At 51.4% G+C, this 26,457-nt stretch overlaps 1 protein-coding gene across 1 annotated transcript in view; it reads right to left on the bottom strand.

Moving 5' to 3' along the window:
- Window positions 1–26,457, bottom strand: part of RIT1 (Ras like without CAAX 1) — a 72,679-nt gene that overhangs the window by 2,980 nt on the left and 43,242 nt on the right. The window contains exon 5 of the mRNA XM_086947420.1: window positions 20,212–20,403. Coding sequence (XP_086803546.1) covers window positions 20,212–20,403 — 192 coding nt within the window. The remainder of the gene's footprint in view (window positions 1–20,211; window positions 20,404–26,457) is intronic.

Genomic DNA, 26,457 nt, shown 5'->3' with positions numbered 1-26,457 from the left:
AAAGTGCCAGCGTTTTTAAACTGTAATTCTATGTCAGGACCGGAGGCTTCAGATTATGCTATATCTTCCTTCGCTTTATTACCATAAAGACTCCACAGCAGCTTAGGAAAAGATATAATAAGAACAAAAAATGCTTTAAACATAAAGCATTGACGTGAAGTTCAACAATCAAACAACAACTCCCAAGAGTCTCTTTGCATAACAATAGTCCATAGTCCTTCCACTCTGTCCATCATCACTATATAACCGGACTTCTCATCATCTTCCTCCTCTTTCTTCGCTGCTCCCGCAGCCAGATAAGTGCTTTCCTATATTTTTCCCTTTTCAACTGTGATTGATTGTATTGTGTACGATCGTTGGGGGGGGACTCATTGCATGGTTTATTCCCTTACAGAGTCCCCAGTTGTGGGAACGTTCTTCGTTCCTACGCGACTTTATTTCCCTTTTGTGTGCGGTGTGTACATAGACCGCCAGGGGGCGGCCTGTCTCGCCGACCCTTCGACGCGCCTCCGCAGTGCCAGGAGCCGCGTCGTGGAGTCTGCTTGCGCAGGAGCCAGCCCTCGCGTACCCCTCTGACACCTGGTGCCCCGGGTCTGTAATTTTCCTACTCTTGACGCCCCGTTGGGGTCTGTATGGCGGCTCGGACCGCGTGAATCACCTTCGGGTGTCCCTTATGCACCTCTTTATCCGAGTGGCCTAGCGCGCTTGAGGGGTACGGAGACCCGGTCCCGGCGAGGAGGGTCTGCGCGCTTGGGGGTTGGTGCAGCCCACCTGCCACGTCAGTTGGCCCAAAACGTGATCGCAGCCGCTTGGCCTGCCCACATTCGAGAACTTTCTCGGTTGCCGCCCACTTGGGTGCCCCACATTTGCCCTTGGTTCCGAGATGGAAGGGGAATACGAGGAGGAACCCTGCCCCTATCTGCAGGACGACGAGTTCTACCAGGCGGTGGACAATTCCATCTACCGCTGCGTGACGGAGGTGGTAGGCCCCATGGAAGACCGCCTTTCCGCCCGCATCGTGGAAGAGTGCGCGAAGCTGGCAGCGGCGCATGTGCCTCCGTCCCCCGAGCTCCCGGGGACATCCGGCGGGTTGCCACCCGCCCCGAAGAGGCCTTATAAGGAGGGGCCGTCATCGGAGGCCCAAGGGGTGGACAGGGGCGCTTTTGAGCGTCTTCGCGACGCCTTCCTGGCTAAGGCGACGGCGGTGCCCCCTACACCCTTGGTGGATCCTAGTGCTTCAGGGGACGTGTCCCCGATCTACGACTCTCCTGACACGGATGACGACGGGGAGTCGACCCGATCTTGGCTTCCGGCGCCCTCTGCCAAGGAGATGCCCCGGGATGAGTCGGGCATGTTGGACCCGGACGAGATAGTCCACCCCCGGTCCGCAGCCTGGGCACCGGGGGAAACGGTGGTGAAATTTGTCGCGGGCAGGCTGCGCAAGCCCCTGGAAAAGGAAGCGAGGGGTTGCCTACGTGGGGAGTGCCCTCGGCCTACTTTGGAAGGGAAAGTGGCCATGACCCCGGAATTGGACCCCAAGATGGCCACCTTCCTGGCGAAGTTTATGAAGGACCCCAGGAAGGGGATTGACCGGTCCTGGCGGGCCTGCCAGGACAAATTGTTGGACGCGGTCGGGCCCGCCACGAAGATCCTCGACATGGCGGAGGAGGCTAGAGTGAATGGCACCGCCATTTCACCGGAGGTGCTCTCGAATTGGGCCCAGAGGGTGATTGTGTTCTTGGGCAACGCCAACTGTGCCCTGTCAACTGAGAGGCGGCGTTCGCTCCTAATCAAGCTGGACCCGAAGTTGGGGGACCTGGCCTCGTCGGAGGCGGGTGCTGTGGCCCAGGGTGGCCTCTTCGGCGAGCCCTTCATCAGGGAGCTGGGCAAGTTTGTGAATACGTTCACGTCGCTGGATAAGGCCCAGTCTAGCATCAAGAGGGTGTTCCACCAGCGTTTCTCTTGAGGGGCCGGTCGCGGTAGGGGCCGCGCGATCGGCCGTGGTCAGCAGACCAACAGCAGAGGACAAGGTCAATACCAGACCTCTGCCAACTATACCAACTTCTACCCCACCAGAGGACAGCGCTTCGGTGGCAGAGAGTTCAAGAAGAACTCCGGTCAAGGAAATGCCCCCGGTAAGTGTACTTTGTTTGGATCAAGTTCCAATTGGGGGGCGGCTGGCAAGCTTTTACGAGGAGTGGGAATTGCTCACTGCCGACGCTTGGGTTTTACAAACTGTACGAGGTTTCCATATAGAATTTTACGACCGGCCCACTCAAGCGATGCCCCCGCGCCCGATGGTCTTTTCAGAGTCCGACGCGCGGTTGATAGACGGGGAGATCTCGGACTTGCTGCGCAAGGGAGCCATCCGTCTATCAACGCGCCACCCACATGGGTTCCTCAGCAACGTCTTTTTGGTGGACAAGACGGATGGGGGCAAAAGGCCTGTGATCAACCTCAAAGAGTTCAATGGGTGGTTGGTCTACCGTCACTTCAAGATGGAGGGTATCCACCTCCTTCGAGATGTGCTCCTCCCTCGGGATTGGATGGTGAGACTAGATCTCAAGGACGCCTACTTGGTCGTCCCCATCCACCCCCCTCATCATCGTTTCCTACAATTCCTGTGGGACGACAGGGTGTTCGAATTCACCGCTCTGCCGTTCGGTCTGTCTTCGGCCCCGTGGTGCTTCACGAAAGTCCTCCACCCGGTAGTGGAGTTTCTCAGAAGTCAAGGGGTCCGTATGCTAGTGTACTTGGACGATATCCTCCTCATGGGGCAGTGCCCAGAGGTGCTGGCGGGCCAGCTGCGTCAAGCTGTCGGCCTGCTCCAGAGGCTGGGGTTCGTGATCAACGGCTCCAAGTCGGTTTTGGTTCCCACTCAGCAGATCACCTTTTTAGGTTTTGTGGTGGACTCGGTACAGGCGGTCTTGAGCCTGCCGGGCGGTCGCAAAGATACGACACCTGCTTCGGCAGACGATCGCGAGGGATCGCACGTCCCTGCGACATATCGCCAAGGTGGTGGGTCTTCTCTCGTCCTCCATCCAGGCGATTTTCCCAGGCCCGCTGCACTACAGGGCTCTCCAGCACCTGAAGGCGCAGCATCTTCGCCGTGGGATGGGTTACGACCAGTGGGTTCCCCTCACGGACGAAGTGAAGGAGGAAATGTCATGGTGGCTGTCTCACATGGAGGCATGGAATGGTCGGGCGATCTTCGGTTCGGCTCCGGACCTGATCATAGAGTCAGACGCCAGCAGGTCCGGCTGGGGCGCCCGGTGCGGGGATTTTTCCACCGGCGGCGCCTGGTCTTCAGAAGAACAACAATTGCATATCAATTGTTTGGAGCTCCTTGCGGGCTCCTTCGCGGTTCGTTGTTGGACCAAAGATTCGGTCAAAGCTTGTGTCCTGTTACGGATGGACAATATTTCGGCGGTCCGTTATGTGAACCATCTAGGAGGTCCTCGGTCCCGCGCCTTGGCGGACTTGGCGAAGGACTTCTGGAATTATTGCCTGTCCCGTCACATTGCGGTGACGGCGGAGTATCTGCCAGGCCAGTGCAATCAGGTAGCGGATTGGCACTCCCGACATCTCAGGGACGCCAGCCAGTGGAAACTGGATCCGGAGGTCTTCCGGTGGCTACACTCCCTCTGGGGTCCCTTCTCGGTGGACCTCTTTGCGTCCCGTCTCGACCACCAGCTGCCGCGGTTCTACAGCTGGAGGCCGGACCCTCTAGCGGAGGCCACGGACGCGTTCTTACAGGATTGGAGTTGGGAACAGCCGTTTGCGTTCCCCCCGTTCTCCATGATAATGTGAACGGCGGCTCAAATACGCCGCCAGGGTGCGGAACTGGTGTTGGTTACGCCGCTCTGGAGGTCGCAAGTATGGTTTCCGGTTCTTCTGGAACTTTCTTGGGATTTTCCAATCCTACTCCCCCTGTTTCCTCTGCTCCTGACAAATCCGGATCAGGAACCGCATCCCCTAGTCATGCAGAACTCTCTCCGCCTCGTGGCGTGGAGGTTCTCAGGAGACGCTGGTCGATCCCGGGCCTTTCGGGGTCGGCTGAGCACTTGCTCTCCAAAGCATGGGCCGATAGTACGACGAAGGGTTACAGATCCGCTTGGCTTAAGTGGATGCGTTGGTGTTTACGAAGGGATCTGGATCCCTTGGTCGCGGGCCTCGTTCCCGTGCTGAACTTCCTGGCGCATTTGGCCGACAAGGGCCTAGCGTATAGGACGATCAATGCTATTCGATCGGCGATTTCGGCTGGCCATGACAACATCGATGGCCACCCAGTAGGGGAACATCCTTTTGTGTGCCGGCTTCTGCGAGCTGTCCGCCTCGCGCTGCCTCCGGAACCCAGGTACTCCGTCCTTTGGGACGTCAATTTGGTTCTGAATTTGTTCCTGTCGTGGCCGGCCAATTCCTATCTGTCGCTTAAAGAGCGGTCGGCGAAATTAGCCATGTTGTTATGTTTGGTTTCTTGTAGGCGCGTCTCTGATGTGCGCGCGCTGGATGTCTCTGCACGCATCTTTTCCCCGGATGGGGTTACTTTTACGGTAGGCCGACGCACGAAAACGTCGTCGCGTTCTATTTCATATCCAGCTTTTCTTGACACTTCTAAGTTGTGTGTTGTGCAATGCCTCAAAGCATATGAGGACCTGACCTTGGAGTTACGCCCTCCGGGCGAGCGTCAGTTGTTGATTGCCCTGCGGAGGCCACACAAAGCTGTCTCCTCCCCCACTATTGCTCGGTGGGTGCGGTGGGTCATGCAGGAAGCAGGCATCAATACTTCTCTCTTTGGAGCACACTCCGCCAGGGGGGCCATGGCCTCTAAGGCATTCTCGGTGGGTGCTCGTCTGGAGGACCTAATGCAAGCGGCGGATTGGTCCTCGGATTCCACCTTCAAGAGGTTTTATTTTAAGCCGGTGGTGGATTTGGCCCAGTTGGTGGTAAGTAAGCTTTGAACTAGCATAATCTGAAGCCTCCGGTCCCGACATAGAATCGAAATTTGCCTAGCTTACGTAACGGTAAGTTTCAATTCTATTAAGGACACGGAGGCGAGGATTATCCCACCCAGGCTACAGTGGTGTCTCTACCCACCCGTATGGCAGTAAGTAAAGCGTTTTCCTTTACATTGTCGGTACTGTGTTAATCACTGAATGCTCCTCGCCTTGTTGTCGCATTCCTGGACCACCTCGCTGATGCTGTTCCTTTTTCGACAGGCAACGACGGTGCTAAACAGGATCAATGAGGCTCAAGCGTGATCTGCGCGAAGAAAGAGGAGGAAGATGATGAGAAGTCCGGTTATATAGTGATGATGGACAGAGTGGAAGGACTATGGACTATTGTTATGCAAAGAGACTCTTGGGAGTTGTTGTTTGATTGTTGAACTTCACGTCAATGCTTTATGTTTAAAGCATTTTTTGTTATTATATCTTTTCCTAAGCTGCTGTGGAGTCTTTATGGTAATAAAGCAAAGGAAGATATAGCATAATCCTCGCCTCCGTGTCCTTAATAGAATTGAAACTTACCGTTACGTAAGCTAGGCAAATTTCGATTCAGCTTGGTATTTTGTTGGGAGGCATACAGACAGTAGCATCATACATAAAGAAGTCTTATTAATAATGATTTCCTTTTTTTTAACAATTGCTTGCATTCTTGCATATCTCCAAAACATTTCCTCCTATTTTTTTTAATTGTGAGAGAGCTGGGGATGAGCAGCCTAATTTCTGCCAGTAATGGTGGCTTTACGCTTTATGGACTACCATTTTCTACAGCAAGAAGCTTTCCCCTATGTACACTCATGCTGGAGAAATGGTCCAGTGGAAGGATTATTTCCAGCACAAAACGGCGGGCGGGGGATGCGTGTGTGTGTTTCATTTGCAGTGTGAGCCAAGTAGTCACAAGTGAAATGACTGGGAAATGCAATGTATGCTGTACAGAGTTCCGAGTGTGTAAATATTCGACCAGGCACACGTTTCCCATTTTCCTAGCTACTTTGTAGTATTCTCTGTCCATGCGTAAAAACGTTTAGTTCAACACATCTATTTAAGTATGTAACAAGGACGGGTGGCCCCCGCCCCCTGTGCCCCGGAGTGAGCCCGTAACTTGTGACCCCCCTCTTGTTTCCCAGGTGTCCGGGGCCCCGACATGGAACATATTCGAGGAGAGGTATAGCTGCGACGATGAGGATATGGACCACGGGCCCTTTAACTGGCCAGGTGTGAGTAACGAGGGGGAGGAGCCAGCACTCGCCATAAAGGACGCCCATCCGCAGGACCAGGTGTGTCTGGACACCGAAGGAGCGGTCAGCGAGTGGAGAGGAGAGGCGTGGAGCAGAGAAGAGAGCGGCGGAGTGGAGAGGAACGAGAGCGTGGTAGTCGGGGAGCAGAAGGAGAGAGTCGAGTGGAGAGTAACATCGGAGGCGAGATCAACAGCGGAGGAGGAGGTGGCGAGAGAATCCGACGAGGAGAAGAGTAAAGGAAGGACGGGCTGGACGGAGGATTCACCGACAGAGGGGAAGCCGCCGGGAAGCCGCCGGATCGGGTTCCTAAGGAGAGCAGCGGGATCTACAGAGCCAGGAGGCCAACGGACCCACGCATCGCCCAGCCACTACCCTGGAGGGGCGTGGCTAACAGAGGTGCGTGACCGGGTAGCGGGTTGGGTGCGGTACAAGAGAAGATGAGTCCCATAGCCCTAGTGTAACCCCCTGACACACGTCCCTCACTATCCTGGTACTTCCCCGAGCACTGAGTTGGTCATCACCCCCTCTCCCCGAAACTGGTATTTGTTTTGGCACCTGTACTGATATCCCCTCTGTTTTGTCACCCCCTTCGGTGGAGCCTGGGTCAAGACGGATCCCGAGGAGAGAAGAAGGCGGAGCCCCAACCGAAGAAGAGGAGGGAGTGCTAAGCAAGAGTCGGCGTGAAAGAAGCAGGTCACCTAGAAGAATCCATACCAGGAAAACCTGTACTGATCAGTTGTTCAGCTCAATAAAACCTAGTTTGACCACAACAAAGACTCGTCTCCTGCCTTTCCCCACCCAGCCGGTCACAGTGGTGGAGAATGCGGGCAACCCCTCCGTCTGCTTAACAAAGATGGAAGAAATCCTGCAGCGATTGGCGAAAGGACAGGAACGGCTGGAATGGGTGATGGAGAAACAGATTCAGTCGGCAGAGGCCGACAGGGAGATCATGAAGGCCGCCGTGACTGCGCATGCCTTGGATCCGGTCATTGCTACAGTAGCCCCGACTACTGGAGCTGTGCCCCACAGCATTGGAGGGGTCTCCCTTCAAAAATACATACCGGGGGAGGACCCAGACTCGTTCCTCCTGAATTTTGAAAGAGTCGCACGGGCATGTGGGTGGCCCGTAGCCAAGTGGCCCTTCTTTTTGGCCCCCTTGTTGGTAGGGGAAGCACAAGCAGCATACCAGGTGGCAAACCCGACGGGGGACACGGCCTACGCAGACATTAAACGGATAATTCTTGATCATCTGGGACTGGATACCGAGGCGTATCGCATCCGGTTCCGGAAAGAGAGGGGTGTCCCCGGGGAGACTCCCAAAACTTTGTTCGTCCGTCTGAAGATGGCGGCCGACAAATGGCTGACCTCCACCGTTTGCTCTAAGGAGGAGATCATGGACAGGGTGCATCTAGAGCAGTTCCTGGAGGCCCTTCCATACGCCACGCAGAGGTGGTTGCGACAAAACCACAACCTCACCACCGCCCAAGCCGTGGAAATGGCCACTACCTTTATGAGGGCCCAACCAAGACCCCACTCGGTGTGGGAACCCGAGAGACCGAAAATGACTGGGAAAACGGAGAAGAAACCGGTAAAGCTTCCAGAGACCGGTAAACCAAAACCATGGAGACCCGAACCACCGCCGCACAGCGGACCACAGTGCTTTGAGTGTGGCACCTGGGGACACATAGCCAGGATGTGTCCCAGGAGGAAAACAACCGAAGAGCCAATGGAGGTTGGATACCTCCCCAAAACCGTGCTGTACTCGGCGGAGATGGGACACGCCTTTAGAGTGAGTGTGAGGGTAAATGGGACCCCCATACAAGCGTTGTTAGACTCCGGTTGGCGCCAGTCGATGGTTCAGACCCAACATGTGAAGGCCACTCAGTTACTCCCAGATGACCAAGTATACATACGGTGTGTTCATGGGGATGTCCGGCCCTATCCGGTCGCGCTCCTCCCCATATACCCCGCGGAAGGTAGGCCCCAGAGCATTAAGGTGGGTGTACTGTCCTCTCTCCCGGAAGATCTCATCATAGGGACAGACAACCCGGCCTTCCTGGAGATGTTTCACAAGAGCATGGGCCTTCCAAGGGGAAACGCCCGGACACCCACCCTAAATCCGCAGTTGTGACCCAGGAGCCATGGATCCTGGACCGCAGCTTCCGCTTCTTCCAGGCCAATGATGCTTCTCTCTTCAATGCCTGGGACAGCGCTCAGAGGACGCACGGACAGACCCCCCCCCCCCCCCCCCCCCCCCCCATCTATCCTCGCTTTCTTACGAAAAATTATCTCCTGTACCGACAGGGGGCAAAAGTGGAGCCAGAGCAACTACTGGTTCCCGTGGCATTGAGGGAGCAGGTACTTTTATACTCACATGCACATCTGGTTGCCGGCCACACGGGTGCCGAGAAAACCACCCGGAATATCCTATGCCATTTTTATTGGCCGGGAATATATAAAGACACCATGGAATACTGCCAGAAGTGTGAAACCTGCCAAAAGAGGAATATGACCAGACCCCCAGCCGTACCCCTACAACTGTTACCCATCATTGGGGTACCCAGTGAACGAGTGGGAACGGATCTCATCGGGCCTCTCCCGAAGACCCGGAAAGGACACCAAAATGTTCTAGTGATGGTGGACTATGCCACTAGATTCCCGAGGCATTTTCGTTAAACTCCACCACCACCACCACCAGACAAGTAGCAGATAAAATGCTGGAACTCTTTTCACGGGTGGGGTTCCCCAAAGAAATCCTCACGGATCAAGGGACCCCGTTTGTGTCTAAATTGATGAAAGAGGTCTGTCAATTGCTAAACATCCACCAAATACGGACCGCGGTATACCACCCTCAGACAGACGGTCTCGTAAAGAGGTACAACCGAACACTAAAAACCACCCTGAGGAAAATGTTGGAGGTGAACGGTACGGATTGGGACCAGATCTGACCCGTGGCACTTTATGTGATATGGGGACAAAAACAGAGCAGTACCGGATTCTCATCATTTGAGCTGCTGTACGGTAGACAACCCCGATCCCTCCTGGACATGACAAAGGAGGCCTGGGAGAAGGAGACCCCCGAAGAGACACTGAAAACATTGGAGTATGCCCGAAACCTCCGGTCTAAACTTGGGAAGATGAGAGACTTGGCATATACCAACCTGGAACAAAGTCAGCGAAAACAAAAACAGGCCTATGACAAGGGAAAACGGTGGAGAAGATTGCAGAAAGACGACTGGGCTTTAGTGCTGTTGCCCTCCTCCACGCAGAAGTTCAAGGCGGAGTGGGGAGGACCCTATCGCGTGATATCAACTATTGGAAATACCAGCTATAAACTTCAGATCCATCCCAGGAAAACCCAAGTGTACCACATAAACATGCTCAAAAAGTGGTTGGTTCCCCCGCCTGCAGGGGTCCATATGATAGAGCCAACAACCCCAGCAGACAGGAGCACCCTACGACATCTTGTGATCAACGACGAGCTACGGTCCCCGGAAAAAAAAGAACTGATGGCAACCCTGCACCAGCACTCCCATGACTTCTCAGACCAGCCGGGACGGACCTCTCTGACGGAACATCAGATACGGACTCATCCGGGTAAGGTGGTAAAGATAAGACCATATCGCATCCCAGAAGCCAGACGATGCGGAATCCAGCAAGAAGTGGACGATATGTTGAAGTTGGGAGTGATCCGGCCCTCAAAGAGTAACTGGTCCAGTCCAATAGTAATGATACCAAAACCTGATGGAACCCGTCGGTTCTGCATGGACTTCCGCGCACTCAACTAAATTTCCACATTTGACGCCTATCCGATACCCAGGATAGATGAATTAATAGAAAAGCTAGGCGATGCAAGGGAAATTAGTACCATCAACCTAACCAAAGGATACTGGCAAGTGCCCCTGAGGGAGGAAGATCGTCACAAGACGGCCTTTTCTACAGAAACCAGACATTACGAATTCACAGTCCTGCCCTTTGGACTCCATGGAGCACCTGCCACATTTCAGAGGCTTATGAACAACGTATTAAAAGACCTTACGGAGTTCACGTCGGCCTATTTGGACGACATTGTTGTGTTCAGTCCTGACTGGCCGACCCACTTATCCCATCTGGATCAGGTGTTGGGTACCCTGGATAGAGCAGGGTTGACAATCAACGCGAAGAAAACATGCATGGCTTTTCAGAAGGTGAAGTACCTGGGATACGTGCTCGGGCACGGCCTCATTGAGCCACAAATTGAGAAGGTCCGAGCAATAGCAGAAACCCCCTTCCAGAGCACGAAGAAGGAGATGCGTGCTTTTCTAGGACTTATTGGATACTACAGGCGCTTTATTCCACAATTCGCCCAGCTCGCCGCCCCGCTCAGAGACACCCTTCAGGCCAAAGTCAGACAATCCGAACTGTCGACCCCCACGACCGAGATGCTGGAAGCCTTTTCAGCACTGAAACGTCTGATTACCACGACTCCAATCCTGACTTCCCCGGATTTCACACGTCCCTTTTCCCTGCATACTGACGCTTCGGATTATGGTATAGGGGCGGTTTTATCCGAACTTGGGGAGGACGGGGCAGACCATCCTATTCTCTAGGTTAGTAGGAAACTGTTCCCGAGAGCTCAAGTACCCTACCGTGGAGAAAGAAAGTTTAGCCATCAGGTGGGCCGTGGACAAACTGGCATACTACCTTGAAGGACGGCCCTTTACCCTGTATACGGACCATGCCCCCCTCCAATGGATGGCCCGTAACCGGTCCAACAATCCCAGGGTAATGAGGTGGTTCTTGGCGCTGCAGCCTTTTGCTTTTACAGTCCGACATAAAAAGGGAGTTGACAACACTGGTGCCGACTACCTGTCCCGAAATCCACTTCCCGAACGGAAGTGTCCAGGGGGGATGGTGTGTAACCGGGACGGGTGGCCCCCGCCCCCTGTGCCCCGGAGTGAGCCCATAACTTGTGACCCCCCCTCTTGTTTCCACAGGTGTCCGGGGCCCCGACATGGAACAGATTCGAGGAGAGGTATAGCTGCGACGATGAGGATATGGACTACGGGCCCTTTAACTGGCCAGGTGTGAGTAACGAGGAGGAGGAGCCAGCACTAGCCATAAAGGACGCCCATCCGCAGGACCAGGTGTGTCTGGACACCGAAGGAGCGGTCAGCGAGTGGAGAGGAGAGGCGTGGAGCAGAGAAGAGAACGGCGGAGTGGAGAGGAACGAGAGCGTGGTAGTCGGGGAGCAGAAGGAGAGAGTCGAGTGGAGAGTAACATCGGAGGCGAGATCAACAGCGGAGGAGGAGGTGGCGAGAGAATCCGACGAGGAGAAGAGTAAAGGAAGGACGGGTTGGACGGAGGATTCACCGACAGAGGGGAAGACGCCGGGAAGCCGCCGGATCGGGTTCCTAAGGAGAGCAGTGGGATCTACAGAGCCAGGAGGCCAACGGACCCACGCATCGCCCAGCCACTCCCCTGGAGGGGCGTGGCTAACAGAGGTGCGTGACCGGGTAGCGGGTTGGGTGCGGTGCAAGAGAAGAGGAGTCCCATAGCCCTAGTGTAACCCCCTGACACACGTCCCTCACTATCCTGGTACTTCCACGAGCACTGAGTTGGTCATCACCCCCTTTCCCTGAAACTGGTATTTGTTTTGGCACCTGTACTGATATCCCCTCTGTTTTGTCACCCCCTTCGGTGGAGCCTGGGTCAAGACGGATCCCGAGGAGAGAAGAAGGCGGAGCCCCACCCGAAGGAGAGGAGGGAGTGCTAAGCAAGAGTCGGCGTGAAAGAAGCAGGTCACCTAGAAGAATCCATACCAGGAAAACCTGTACTGATCAGTTGTTCAGCTCAATAAAACCTAGTTTGACCACAACAAAGACTCGTCTCCTGCCTTTCCCCCACCCAGCCGGTCACAAAGTATATTCAAATTCAGGTATAAGTTTACTTAAGTTCCATGCCCTGCCAGAAGTTAGGAGTTAAGTTCAGACTTTCTCCTAAGGGACTCCCTAGAGGACTCACAGTGAGTGCTCAAATAACCAGAACTTTCCACAGCATGCACTCCATTTCCCAGTAAGCATACTCTACTCACATAGCAAATGCCTCACATCCAAATACAAAAGGAGGCTTAGAACAAGAGAAGATTACACTGGATAAAGTAGAGTGGCTTAGTATATTGGTTCGATACACAAATAATCTTTGAAAAAACCTTGAACCTTTGATGACTTAACCACACAAGTAAACATTGACTTTGGGCCACAATTTTCATAAAACTAATATCTATTTTTTCAAATCAGACTAATTAAAGCTTGTCAGAAGACACATCAATTATAACTTTGTCCCTCTTCTACCTCACATTCCTAATTTACATCATAGCAAAGTGCCAGGAGAAGAGATCACTTCGACTTTTAAAATGTACGCCTCTGTTGCCCAAAAAGTATACTCCTTCCTCTTGCCACTTGTCCTACTTTCATGTTCTCCAGAGATTGTAATACAACACAGAAGTTAGATGATCCTGCATTCTGCAAAGGTCCATTTTGTTTTATTTTTTAGCATCAGACAACCAGCAGCATAAATTGCTTGTTGTAAACGCTAATAAGAAATGCAGAACCATATCAAAGATAATTACACTTTAGATAGGTTGTTAGAATTGAGAATATAGTTCTTCTACTTCACATGCATAGCATAACGACATCACCCAGTGCCCACGGTGTGTATTACAGATGTATTTCTTTCTAGCTCGTTTGACATCAACCCAATTGAAGCCAAGTGCGGGTTTTGCCATTGCTGGATTAGATAATGAAGTTGGTGCTCATGCAGGCTTATTACAACAGCATCTATACATCATTGTGGTTTATTTTTGCTTTTTTGTTGAAATGGGCCTTGAAAAACAGTCTAATACCCTGATGGAGAGGAAATTAATTTGTGTGTTAAACTAAACACAATGGGACTAAGACATTAATGTAACTCTGTTGTTCTGATGTGTGCTGCGTCTATGTATACTCATCCTCCATGTTGATGAAGTAATGGTTCCTATCATACGGGTGCCAGTCCATTTACCCCCCCCCCCCCTCCTCCCAACACACTCTCTCTTCAGGGTTGAACAAAAGAGATATTTCTGGGACGAGGCCTTGGCCAGAACGTTAACAAATGTTTTCTTTTATTCTACCAACACCTACCCATGTTTAGAGATTTGCAGCTGTTGGAAACGGAAGCATTGGCGAGCAGCCCAGTATATTTCCCCCCACTTACCCTAATGGATTTGAGGGTTGATTCAAAGGCCCAATCACTCCCTAGACTTGCTGAAGTTGAAATGTTGGTTTGTTTAATGTTATGAACATTAGACTGTGTGGACAGCTCTGGATTTGGGCTGCTATATGCTGGCAGATCATGGAGAAAGGGACAACTAAGCAGAAAGTATGACAACTATCTATGCTTTTATGATGTGAATGACTTTACTGAGGCAAATCTTTGAAAGGTCTAAAATATCTAAGTTGAAAGAACTGGCCCAATTATTAGACCAGCTATCCTGCTAATCCAACACAGAAATTGAAATGTTATGTGCAGTGTTAAGTGGTCAGTCCATTTTCAAGGGTCCATGGATTGAGAAACGATTACCCTATGATAGTTGCATTTTCTTGTTGGAGGGCCGTGGTTTGATATGTACTTTAGCTAGGTAGAAGTTGACATTTATTCAAAGTTTATTCAAAGTTTTATATAGCGCGAACAAGATCCTTACAGATATCAGAGCGCTTCACAATGGCAGGGTAGGGGCAGTAGGAAAGAACAGTGGTGATGGGAGCAATGTAGTAGTCACTAACATGAAGGATAATAATAAAACAACATACATAAACAAATCAATATACAGTCAGGTGAACAGGTAATAAAACTGCACAAGTCATGGATCACATTATATAGGTGTACAGGTACAACTTGGGTGTGTGGCAAGCTTATAACAGTGTTTTAGTATAGAGAGCGCTCTGAGTGAGGGCATCGGGAGGGTGAATCTGTGACCCAATGTGTCTCATATATTGGTCGGTAGGACGAAAGAGGCGAAGTAGTGTCACCATCAGGTAGAGGTATAATGCCAAAGGACAGGTGAGCATTGATGCCAGGCAATGTAGAGTCTCTGAACCACTACCTATAAGGTTCAGGAGATCTTGGCCAGAAGGATGGTTTTCACCTCTTTCTTGAAGAGTGCAGCGGAGGAGATACGCCTAGTTTCAGGCGGGAGCGCATTCCAGATCCTGGGTGCCATTCCTGAGAAGGAGCGCTTGTAGGTTTTCTCTTTCCTGAATCTACGGGGTTTCAGGAGTAGATTTTTTGAGCTTCTATTGGACCTCGAACCTCCTGATATGGACAATTTTTGAGCGAGGTAGTTGGGTGCATTGTGGTGCACGGCCGCGTGTGTCATAACTGCAATTTTTAGTTGTATTCTGGCTTCAAACGGCAGCCATTTTAGGGACTTTAAATCTGGGGAAATATGCGAATGTTTTCTTGAGCCAGTAATGAGTCTTGCGGCAGCGTTCAGGGAGGCTCTTAAGGGTGCTGTTGTGGATAGCGGGAGTCCACTGAGGGTCACAATTCCGTAGTCGATTCGAGGGATGACTAACGCTTGTACAGCAGTTCGAAAGTCTTCAGTTGGAAGGAAGGGTTTGATTTTCCTCAGTGTGTTTATTTGGAAATTAGCTGCTTTTGTGGCTTTGCTGATGTGTTGCTGCATGTTGAGCTTGGCGTCCAGTGTGATGCCTAGAGATTTCGCTGAGTCCACGATGGTGGGTTGGACATTAAGTGCTGTTAGGTTGTTGAGCCATGTTTGGGTGGTGGAAATTTTCGCCGGGGGTGAGATGAGAAGGAACTCAGTTTTCAGAGCATTTAGTTTGAGGTGATTATCGGCTAGCCATGATTGAGTGTTAATAAGCGTGGAGTTCAGATGTTTGATATCTTCCGGAGATTGAAGCTTTAGGTACAGTTGTGTGTCGTCGGCGTACATATGGAATTGGACATTAGAAGCTTGGAGCAAGGTGGCGAGCGGTTCCATGACGAGGTTGAACAAAGTGGGGGAGAGGGAGGATCCTTGTGGAACACCTAGATCCGCAGGCACAGGTGCAGATAGCACATTATCGATCTTGAACTTCTGAGATCGGTTGTGTAGGAAGGACGAAAACCATTTGAGAACCGTTCCCGATAGACCCATTCTAGTGCTTAGCAGTTCCAGCAGGTTCTCATGTTTGACCGTGTCAAATGCTGACGAGAGGTCAAGAAGGATGAGGAGACAGGACTCATTGCGGTCAAGAATTTGGAGGGCGTCATCAATTATGTGTGTCATAGCTTTTTCCGTGCTATGTTTCGCTCTGAATCCTGATTGATGAGAATTGAGGAGGTCAAATTGGTCAATGTGTCTTGTTAGTTGGAGTTGGACACATTTCTCCAGCAGTTTGGCCAGTGTGGGAATATTGGTGATGGGTCGGTAATTGTTTAGGTCAGTCGGATCAGCTGTAGGTTTCTTGAGTATAGGAGTGACTTGCCCCACCTTGAGGGAGTCCGGAATGAGGCCTTGTTGCAGGGAGCAGTTGATGATTTTGGTCCAAAGAGGGAGGAGCAGGGGGATGAAGTCTTTTACAGCATTAGCAGGTAGAGGGTCTGTGTGGTGGTTAGATGGCTTCAAGGTGCAGAGCAGTTTGTGTATTGTTTCTTCCGAGTAGGTATCGAAGTACTGCCAGGAAGCCATGTTTTTAGGTTGAGTGTTAGCCATTCTTGTGTGGTTGGGGAATCGGCTTACATCCATGATGAGGTCATTTCTTATGTTGTCAGTCTTTAGCTTAAAGAAAGCAGAGAAGTCTTCACAGTGTGGGGTGTCGCTTGTTGTGCTACTTGATTGTAGGGGTTGTGCTTTTGTTTGGGTTTTGATTAGTTCGAAGAGTTTTCTTGGCCTGTTTTTTGCTTGGTCCAATTGGCGGCTGAAGAAGTCCAATTTTGTGCGCTTTATTATCCTGAAGTAGGCATTTCTCTTGTTTTTGAGCCTTTTGAGGTGCAGTGCTGAGGGGTCCGCTCTCCAAGTGCGCTCTGCCATTCGCATCGACCGCCTATCGTCATTGAGTCTGTCGTCATACCAGGGGTTGGAAGTTTTGGTGGAGACTCTCTTCAGTTGCAGTGGGGCGACTTCATTGACTAATGTATTCATAGATTCAAGGTAGTGGTCAGTCAGTGATTGAACATCCGCGGCACCTGAAGGGGGGAGGAGCAGATTGCCGATGTGGGGAGGCAGAGTAGAGGCGTTGAGGTTCTTCATGTCCCTTTTCCATATTTTGGATTTGATTGGTTGAGTCGGGTTAGGTTTAACTTTTTCATTGATATAGAAGGTGATAATGTGGTGATCTGACCAGTCGCAGGGTAGAATCGTCTCCAGTTGTGTAGAATTCTCTTTGGCAATGATGAGATCAAGTATCGCGCCTTTGTCGTGTGTTGGTCTATCGCATATTTGGGTGAGGTCAAGTGCATTAAGGAAAGTTTTGAGACTGTTTACCACTGTGTCTTTCTGGTCGTTCCAGTGGAGATTGAAGTCACCCAGGTAGACTTGGGTGGTCTGCCGACCGGCATTGGAAGTGATCATGTCCATGAGTTGTTGGGTGAATATGAGATTGTCACCAGGCGGGTGATAGATGAGATGTAGAGCACAAACTTGTTTGGCCTCGCTGGTAATGTCGAGGCAGAGGAGTTCACAGGAGGAGAGGGAGGGGGAGGTGACTTTAGTAACTGAGAGGTTGCTTTTAAAGATGCATGCAATTCCCCCGCCCGTCTTGTCTGAAGACCTGTCTAACCTGATGATGTGATAGTTGGGGGGGACTAGTATGTCCATAATCGGAGTAGAGGCTTCAGTGAGCCAAGTTTCTGTTAGAATGGCTAGGTCCAGATCCCTATCTGAGACGAGATCTGCGATGTCGGAGGAGTGTCTCTGGGCCGATCTGCAGTTGAGTAGGATGCATTTGAGTTTGGGAGAGAGAGGGGTGGTCGAGCTTTCTAGAATGAGGGGAACTTTTCTGAGGTTGTTAGGGACGGAACCTCTGTTGTTGAGTGTTGGGAGCCTCAGAGGGTTTGTAAGAATAGTGGGTATGGGGATGTGTGTGCTGGGTATGTGTTTTACCGGACCCGAGCCATAAGAGCGTAGTAGTGAGCATAGTTCGCGGTCCGACAGTGGGTTGGGGACACGGCGGGGGCGGTGGGAGTTGTTGCGAACGGGGATAGTCGGCCAGCGCGGGTGACGTTGGAGGCGAGGGTATGTAGGGCGGGTGCGTCCTTTGTAGGGTAGAGGGATGATGGGAGGAGGACTGGGCTGTGATGAGAGCAGGTCTTTGATTGCGCGGACATCTTTTTTGATTTGTAGAATATCCTCTTTGACTTGTTGGAGGGTGGGTAAAGTCTGGTCAGGGGGAGCATTGGGGATGGCGAAGGTGGTGTATAGTGAGCTAGAAAGCGGGCAGGGAATCGAAGGGGGGGATATAATGGCGTTATTGGCGGGGGGTGTGAGTGAGGCAGGCGGTGATGGCGGTGGGTGGGAGGCATAGGTAGTGCTGCCTGTGGGAGAGGGAGCCGGTGAGTGGAAGAGTGAGTGAAGGCCAAAGACAGTGGGGGAGACCGGAGGGTAGTGAGGGCTGAGAGTAGGCGGTGGGAGAGAGGGGGATGCTAAGGTAGGAGAGGTGGTATGTTCTGTGTGTGTCGTTGGGAGGGTGTGAGTGTCGTGGGTGGGAGTAGGGAGGGGGCTGGGGGGCGAAAGGTGTTCGCCGTAGGGGGTGTGGGAGGGGGGGGTGAATAGGCTTTGAGTGGTGATGTTATCAGATGGTGGCGTGTTGTGGGTGAGAGTTATTTTGTCAGGTGTGGGAGTGTCGCGGGTGAGAGTGGGGAGGGTGCTGTGGAGGGGAGGGCGTCTGTCGTGGGGGGGATGGGAGGGGAGGGTGGATAGACTCCGAGCGGTGGTGTGTGCAGGAGGCGTGTTGCAGGTGTGGGTTGTTATGTCAGGGAGGAGAGGGATAGAGGGGATGTGAGTGGGGGTAAAAGGGATCACGTTAGAGGGTCGGTTAGTATAAGAGGTGGCGGCGATTGTGTTAGACACAGCAGGTGGGCCATTTACTGGGGTGCTGGGGGAGTCTGTCGTTGGGGAATGTGGGGTGTTAACAACGGGTGGGCTATTTACTGGGGTGCTGGGGGTAGAGGTGTTGTGGGTGGGGGCTGCGATGTCAGGGGTGATGGTGCTGGTGGAGATCAGGGTGTGGGTCCGCGGATTGGAGAGGTGCTCTTTGAACTTGGGGAATAGGTTGTCTAGTAGTTCCAGGTTCTTGTCCGTGGATTGAATAAGGACAATCCCGTTGTTATAGATAGTAATGGTAGTCCTGCCAGGGAAGAGGTGGGAGGGTGCGATAGAGAGAGTTAGGCCATGAGTTGTTTTCCTGGTGGAGGAGACGGTAAGTAGGGTTAGGAACGCTTTTTTCCATTGGGCTCTGCGAGAGGTGTGGAAAATGATATCAGTTTTCATGGCTCCATTGGCCGGTGAAAAGTAGGTGTCGGCAAAGGGTGTTTCAGGGTGCGACCTCATGAAGTTATGTTTAAAACGTTTAATGGCTTTTTTGGTGAGGGTGGAGGGGTAGTTAATTTTAAAAGTGTGCTTGCCGCTGCGCTCCATTTTTAGAGGCTGTAGTGTTAGGTGTAGGAGCTAGGGCGTTATAAGCGACACTAGCGAGCAACCAAAAGGGAAATGAGGTAGCGTCTAAGAAAAGGCATGAGGTAGCATGTATCTAAGTCTAAATCACTGTATCTAAATACAATAATCACTATCCGATTCAGCAGTCATTGTAAACATGGTCAAAAACAGAATCTAAATACAATAAACACAATCAGACTCAAAATACAATGAGTCACTATATAAATCACTAAATACAATAATCACTATCAGATTCAGCAGTCGTTATAAACATGGGCAAAATCAAAATCTAAGTACAATAAACACAATCAGACTCAAAATAAAACGAAAACAGGAAGTAGGAGGTGTTAATTGGTGCAGTCCAAGGAGCGGAGTGGAGTGGGTTCACCTTACCGCACAGGATGGAGACAGAAATATGCGAAGGGAGACGATGTAGCATAGATATAAACACACTAATAGTAGTAATAGTATGTGAAGGGTGACGACGTAGCATAGATATAAACACACTAATAGTAAAAGTACAAGTATGAGGTAGCATAGTAGTAGTAATGATAAGAGTATGAGGTAGCAGTCGGTGCAGTACTGGGATAGAGGAGGAGGGTACAGCTACAACAGTGGATAGTCTAGAGGTGTAATATTAGTGATACACTAGAACAAGGTACAGGTATACAGAATGAAGAGATATGCATTTCTGTTATGCAGGAACACCTATTGTATTTAATTAATTTTATTATGTCCCAAGTTTTACTTATGGCAAAACAACAATGGCTCCGGTGGTTAAATATGGAAAACATAAAAAGTATGTACTCAGTCAGTTGTTGAGATATTTCCATAGTTTATACATACATAGACAGTGGGGATTATCAATACATAGTATCCAAAACATATACATACACAGTATACCAAGTGCCAGTGTGTCCCAAGTGAATAATTTGTGAGAACCTATACTCCTATAGTGAAACATTAAAAAGCTTTACTCCGGCTGGAAGCTAATATAACTTAGTAAACACAAAATGTGCACAAGGCTCTAGGCGATTCCACTTTTAGGTGGCAGCGCAAGGTGGTGAGAACAGGTCAGGCTTTTTATGGCTCTAATCATATGTCACATGAACAAAGACAATTTTTCACCAGTAGACACATTTCTTTTTCTTTTTATGTCTGCTCACTATATGATCCAAGTGAAAAGCATGCAGATCTGTTATCTTATTTTGTGATTATACCACAAAAGCTGCGGTAAAGAAATCTAACATTGTAATATAATAAATGCAACCCTTTTAGTGGCACTAAAAGTTACCTGTCTAAGTTGTGAAAGGTCAGATTTGTTCCCAACAAGAACCACAGGAGTATCGTCTGTCCGTCGCACACGGTATATGAGCTGTTTGAATTCCCGGACCTCATGGAAACTGCGACGGTCAGTTATAGAATAGCAAATAATGAACCCTTCTCCAGCCCTCATGTATTGGTCCCTCATTGCTGTGAATTCCGCCTGCATTGAAACAATAAGATGGTTTAAATGGCATCCATAAAGGGTATAAGAAAACAAATGTGCATTGTTATGAGAGTGAATCATTGGAATAAGCCAGTATTTTCCAATGATCTACTCAGAATCTGGTTCTGAAATTCATACATTTATAAGAAGCCACAAGAACACATAAACACATTAGCAATAAATAAATTAATTTTAAAAATCACTGATCAGTGAGAAATGGCTGAGTGCTGGTTGGGGTGAAGGTTCCACTTAACTTGCAAATTTTATAAGTATCGCTTACTAGACAGCTTTTAGTAGTCTTTGGGAAGAAAACCCCCCTTGTGGCCCAAACCAAAATCAAAGTGGGCTTACACCCCGCCAATTGCTTACCGTCGGTTGGCGTTCCTGTCACTTTCATTTGCTTGCTTCCTATTTGATGGCTTTCCATTTCCTTCGTGTGCTTCTCCTTACCAGTGAGCATAGCTTCTCTGCCATTTTTTTAAATTAATGACTTGTATCCTTCCACTGCTTACATTTAGGGAACTACTTTTTTGGTTTGTTCATTTCAGCAACCAATGGAAGTTCATGTGTTTTTTTGCTTTCTCGAGTTGGGCTACTCCCCCCCCCCCCCTCCTCCCCATGCTCTGTGTTTCTCCCTCCCTACTAGGCCATCTGCTGCCTTCCACTGCTGTGCCAATCTGCCCCATACCCTTTAGAAACCGCTACACCCACTTCCTGAGGGAGCCCCATCAGCCTGCCACGGACATGAACACTAGTTTTATTCAGGACAACCGCTATCAGATTAGAAAGACTTACCTTCAAGACTCTAGTGCTTCACAACTCCGCCCATTGTGAGTCCACATTTGCTTTTCACTTTTAAGCACATTGTGAAATGCAAAATGTGTCCTAACTTGCAATGCATATCTACAGTCTCAACATTTAAAAGAACATCTCCTCTTTTTTGTTTAAATTTCTTTTATTGAGTTTCAAGACAGGAGATTCAACTAACACATCGGACTGCAATCCGGCAATATTGTTATTACATTTGGCAAACATACGATAACCACAACGAAAAAAGAAACCCCCTCCCTCCCTCCATCCATGTGCTAGATATATCTCTGTGAGCTGAGAATGTCAAAAGATAGATAGATGCTCTAGATAGCAGGAGTGCTCAGGTTACTTGCTTAGGGGCAGGGGGTCAGCGCGTCACAGGAGTCTCAGAATTTACAGAGCTCACTTGTCCCAAATACTGACATCAGTAGAGTGAGGAAAGGTTCCCACAGTTCGTGAAAACCTGCCCCGGATTTGTCAGTGAAAGAGATATCCTCTCCATCCCCAATATGTTCCACAGTCTATGGAGCCACCCATCGGGTTGGGACCGTCGTAGTACCCCAACGGGCAAGTATATTTTGTACTGCTGCCCCAGGGCGAGTGCCATCTGTTTGCCCCTCCGAGATTTAAGGGGAAACGTAATAGCATTGGATAGGCCCAGTAGGATATATACTGGAAAACGGGGGATCCGAGTGTCAAAGTGGGAGTCCATGTCATCAAGGATCTGCTGCCAATACGTGCCTAGGGTAGGACAATCCCATAGTCAATGAGTGAGGGTACCCAGCGAGCCACAGGCTCTCCAACATTGCGGGCTATGGAATGGGTTACCTCTATGGAGTCGAACAGGGGTCAGGTACCAGTAGGTGGCTATTTTCATGGCTGTCTCGATAGAGGCCACGTTGCGGGCTGTGCGACGAGCCCTGTAGAAGATATCATGCCATTCTTTCTGCGTCATGGTCCTATCTAACTCCTCTTCCCACTGTAGCTGACTCGGAGTCTTCCCAATGTCTGGGGTGCGTTTGGTAAACTTATATAAGTCAGAGGTCAAACGGGCGTCATTGTGACGTGAGCAACCACTTCTCAAATGGAGCGAGGTGTCTCTCTGTGCCTCCCCGCACCTCCCCACCTAGCACCCAGTGCCGGACCTGTAGATATCGAGAACGCTCAGTTTCCGGTATATCCTGCTCTTTGCGACGATTCGTAAAGGATCAAGGTTCTGAGAGATCAAAAAGGTGGCCAACATAACGGCAAGTCTCCTTAGTCCAGTAACGGAACCTCTCCGCATCCAGACCCAGTGTAAAGTCGGGGTTATGGGCTATAGGCGTAATCGAAGACGGAAAAGTCCTAAGTCGTCTAGAGACCGCAACCTTATCCCAGGCCAAATGGGTAGGATGGGTCACCTAGGAAAGATATAAATTCCGAGGCCTTCCACCACGCGCGAGTGCCGATCAAAGTGCCATCCGTCAGCTCGAAGAGCCGGTGCCACACCAAATCCAGGGATCCGACCTTGCGGACCAGTGCCGGTTCGGAGCAGGATTGGGCAAGCTATGTAGTGATCCGCTGAGGGTGGCTAGGGCCCAGGCTGGGGGTCGGAGCGACGAGCGGGCACGTCCTACTCAGTTGCCATCTTAGCCACGCCCCTCGAAAATCTCCTCTTTAAAATTAATTTGTGGTGGCCAAGATGGCGGCGTGAGCAGACTTACTGCTCTGGAGCTCCCGCCGACGGCCTGACACAGTACCGGCTTTCTGGCCGATCCAGGGACTGTCGGCCTAAGCATTCGAGGCTGTTTTGGTCTCTAATCAGCAGAGAAGCATACTGAGATGGAGGCGGCTGCTGGGGAGACATTTTTGTCCTCGACTGAGGGCGACCGGTCTCGCTGCCGCCCATGAGAGGAGAGGCCCGGGGACCTGCAGCTGGGCGGTGAGAGGCCCAGGGAACAGCGCTTTAACCCCCAGCAGGTCAGTGAGCACGAGAGGCGGCACTAGAGCTTCAGTTTTAGGAGCGGCGGCACGGATGGCTGCGGACTGGCGGACCCCCGCGGCTGAGAGTCGGGCCGCCATCTTGTGAAGAACCCGCCGCGCCTGGGCTGGCATAGCCGCGAGTGCAGGCCCTCCGGAGAGGACTGGGACGCCCCTCAGTGGTGTGGCGGATGGAGGGCCTGGCGATCCCCTCTGCAGCGAGGACGGACCAGTAGGTGTGACGACACGGGGTGGTCTCAGAGCACCTGTCCGCAGGGAGTGAGATGCGGGCGTGGCGCTGCACAGGCCCAGGACCGGGCCTCCCACCTGGTCGGTTCGGTGGTGGTCGTGGGACGTGGAGGAGCCCGCTGGCTGAGGACTGTGCACACCGCCGGTGAGTGGGGCTGAAGATTGCCTGGCATCACCAGGAGAGCAACGGCAGCTGGCTAGCCTGGAGTGAAGGGCGGCGTACATCGTGGCATGGCCTAGTGGGCCTTATCAGTGACACTTGCAGGGGCTGGCTGGCGGATGGTGCACAGAAGGATTGGCTAAGGACACAGCTCCTAGCAGAGCAGCGAGGGGTGCTATTGGTCACTTAGCAAGGCGCCATAGAGCAAACTGACGGACTGGCACGCCATTTTGTAGAGGCGCTTCCTTTTGGGCCTGGATCCCGGTGATTGAGGCTGCGGCACTATCTGGGGTCTCCCCCAGAGCGGTGACTGCATCACCCCAGCGTCCACATCGCAATTAGAGGAGCAGCTGGGTGTCGTGGGGAAGACAGTCACAGTTGACGGCTCGCTGGGCCTGGGGAGCGGAGGAAGGAGCGAGCTACACCTGTGCATGGGCCCGGTCTCTGGTAGGCCCGGGGAGTGCTCGACTGGAGAGACAGGGGCGAGCTGGTACGCGGCACAACGGTCTGCTCAGTGGAGGATGGGTGGTACGATATTTGAATATTTGTGGAGGTGAGCGGAGACTGGGGGAGCACACAGCGACCTACTCCTGGCGGGAAGGGAGCCCGCTTTGAGTTTCGCCTTTACAGGTCTCAGCTGGGGGATGCCAAAAAGGTTCTGCGGAACTTGCCTCGGGGTGGGAGATGGCCCTGCACATCACGAAGGGGCCCTCGTGCGACACAAGGAAGTGGGGGGCAGCGACCTCGCGGACGGACGGTATATGACCGCCGGGGCGTGGCGGAGCACGGATTGGCTTCCAGGTGTTGGCGCGGGTACTGTGCTACATGGAGAGCTGTTAGCTTGCACTGGAGTGACTGGACTGTGTCGGGGTCGCTCTACGACAGGGCGGAGCGGCAGGATACACCAGGGTTCGAGTGGGGCATACAGGTGCCGGGAATAGCCACGACCCACAGGTTGGATCGGCCACTGCTTGCCACAAGCGGACATCCAGGACTATTGAATTTTTTGAGCAAAGCTGGGCGGTGGGTGCGTTGGGTTCATGACTACTGTGGTGCCCGGAACGCGCAATATCCACCTCCAGAGGGCATAAGGATAAGACTTTGAAAGATTTGTTAACCAAGGCCCAGGCGAGTCAGAAACTCAACATGGCTTCAAGTTCTACCCAGCCCACCTCCAGGCTGGAGGACAGATCGGAGCCAATTACCAAAGCCTTCTTGGAGTCACTGTTTACTACATTGAGGGAGGACATCCACACACTGAAGAAGTTCATGGAGGAGATAAAGGAGATTCGCAGGGACATGGATGGAATAGGCGAGCGAGTTGTCGAGCTAGAAGACAAGAGCGACGGGAAGGACATGGAAATAGCAGTGTTTCAGCAGGAAATCCTTCGGATCCACGATCAACAGTTCGATCTCCAGACTCACCTTGAGGACCTGGAAAATCGTTCCCGGTGCCATAATCTAAGGATCCGTGGCGTGAAATTGGCCGATGATACGAAGGACCAGTTTAGATACACAAGGGAACGTTTCAATCACATTTTGGGGCGCCCACTGGAGTCGGAACTCCGTCTGGAAAGGGCTCAAAGGGTGGCCCCCTGCATGCCCCTTCGGCTCAACCGCCAGACATCCTGGTATGTGTGCAGGACTATCGCACTAAGAAAGAGATCCTCCAAAATGCCCGACAGCTGCACCCCGTCCTTCGAGACCAGTCGCCGGTTCTGTACCAGGACTTGTCGGCCCTCACTCTGCAAACACGCAGAACCTTCAAACCAATCACGGCCCACCTACAACATAACATCTCCTACAGCTGGGGCCATCCTTTTCGCCTAGTGTTCAAACTGGACAATAAACTATCAGCTACGATCCCTGTGGAGGCCTGCCGCTTCCTGGGCATCGACCCGCCTGCCGAGGAGAGCGACTCGACGAACCATGCCGTGGAATCAGATGACTCCAAGCCCCGATGGTGCCAACAGGGCAGACGGCGCCGATTAAAGAAACCTCCTGCAGCCGAGATCATGGAAGGCCAACGGGCCGCAGTGGAGGCGGTCTCCTCAGAACTGATCTCGTCCCAACCTGGCAGACTCATGATTTTCCACAGCCGTTTGTTTGCTTGTTCTTTTCCCCAGTCCATTGGCCGGAGGTGGCTGTTGAGATATAGACAAACTATCCAGATTCACTACTTTTCCAATCACCTACGGATGATGGACAATATTTTTTTGCTCACCTTTCTTCGTATTGGGTGTTTACTTTGGGGTGGGGTAGGTTTGGGGGGTTCCGGTGTTCCTTGTCCCCCGTGCGCTTAGGGCTGATGTAGATACACACTGCCCGGGCTTACTAGAGAGGGGCGACACCCTAGGTCTTAGTTATTTCAATGTTAGCGTGCTCCTTCTGCTTTTAATAACCCTCACAGAGTAGATGCCAGCTACGGAGCTTACAATACTCACGTTAAATGTGAGAGAGTTGAATAATCCAGTAAAGCGCATAGTAGTCCTTTTGTACCTGGAGCAATCCCATTAAGATATCTGTCTCCTGGAGGAGACACACCTTTTACAGAAAGATTGCCACCGCCTCCATTCGCGGAAGTTCCCATATCAGTTCTTCTCTTCAGGCAATACCAAAACAGCGGGAGTCGATATTCTGGTAGCTCAGCGGTTCAAGGGTAAGGTCATACACAAGGAGGCAGAAGTAAAAGGAAGGCTGTTGACTTACAGGTTTTCTTTAAGCGATTCCACGTTCACTATTGGCTCAGTCTATGGCCCCAATGAAGGCCAGGAAAGGTTCTTTCACTCAGCCCTCACAGAAGCCTCGGCCACACCAGACCGCCAAGTTCTGTTGGGTGAGATCTAAATTTGGTCTTCGACAATACCTTAGAC

The sequence above is a fragment of the Lissotriton vulgaris genome, chromosome 12 (assembly GCF_964263255.1).
Source record: "Lissotriton vulgaris chromosome 12, aLisVul1.2, whole genome shotgun sequence".
Lineage (NCBI taxonomy): Eukaryota > Metazoa > Chordata > Amphibia > Caudata > Salamandridae > Lissotriton > Lissotriton vulgaris.
This window is presented reverse-complemented; position numbering and strand designations above follow the sequence as displayed.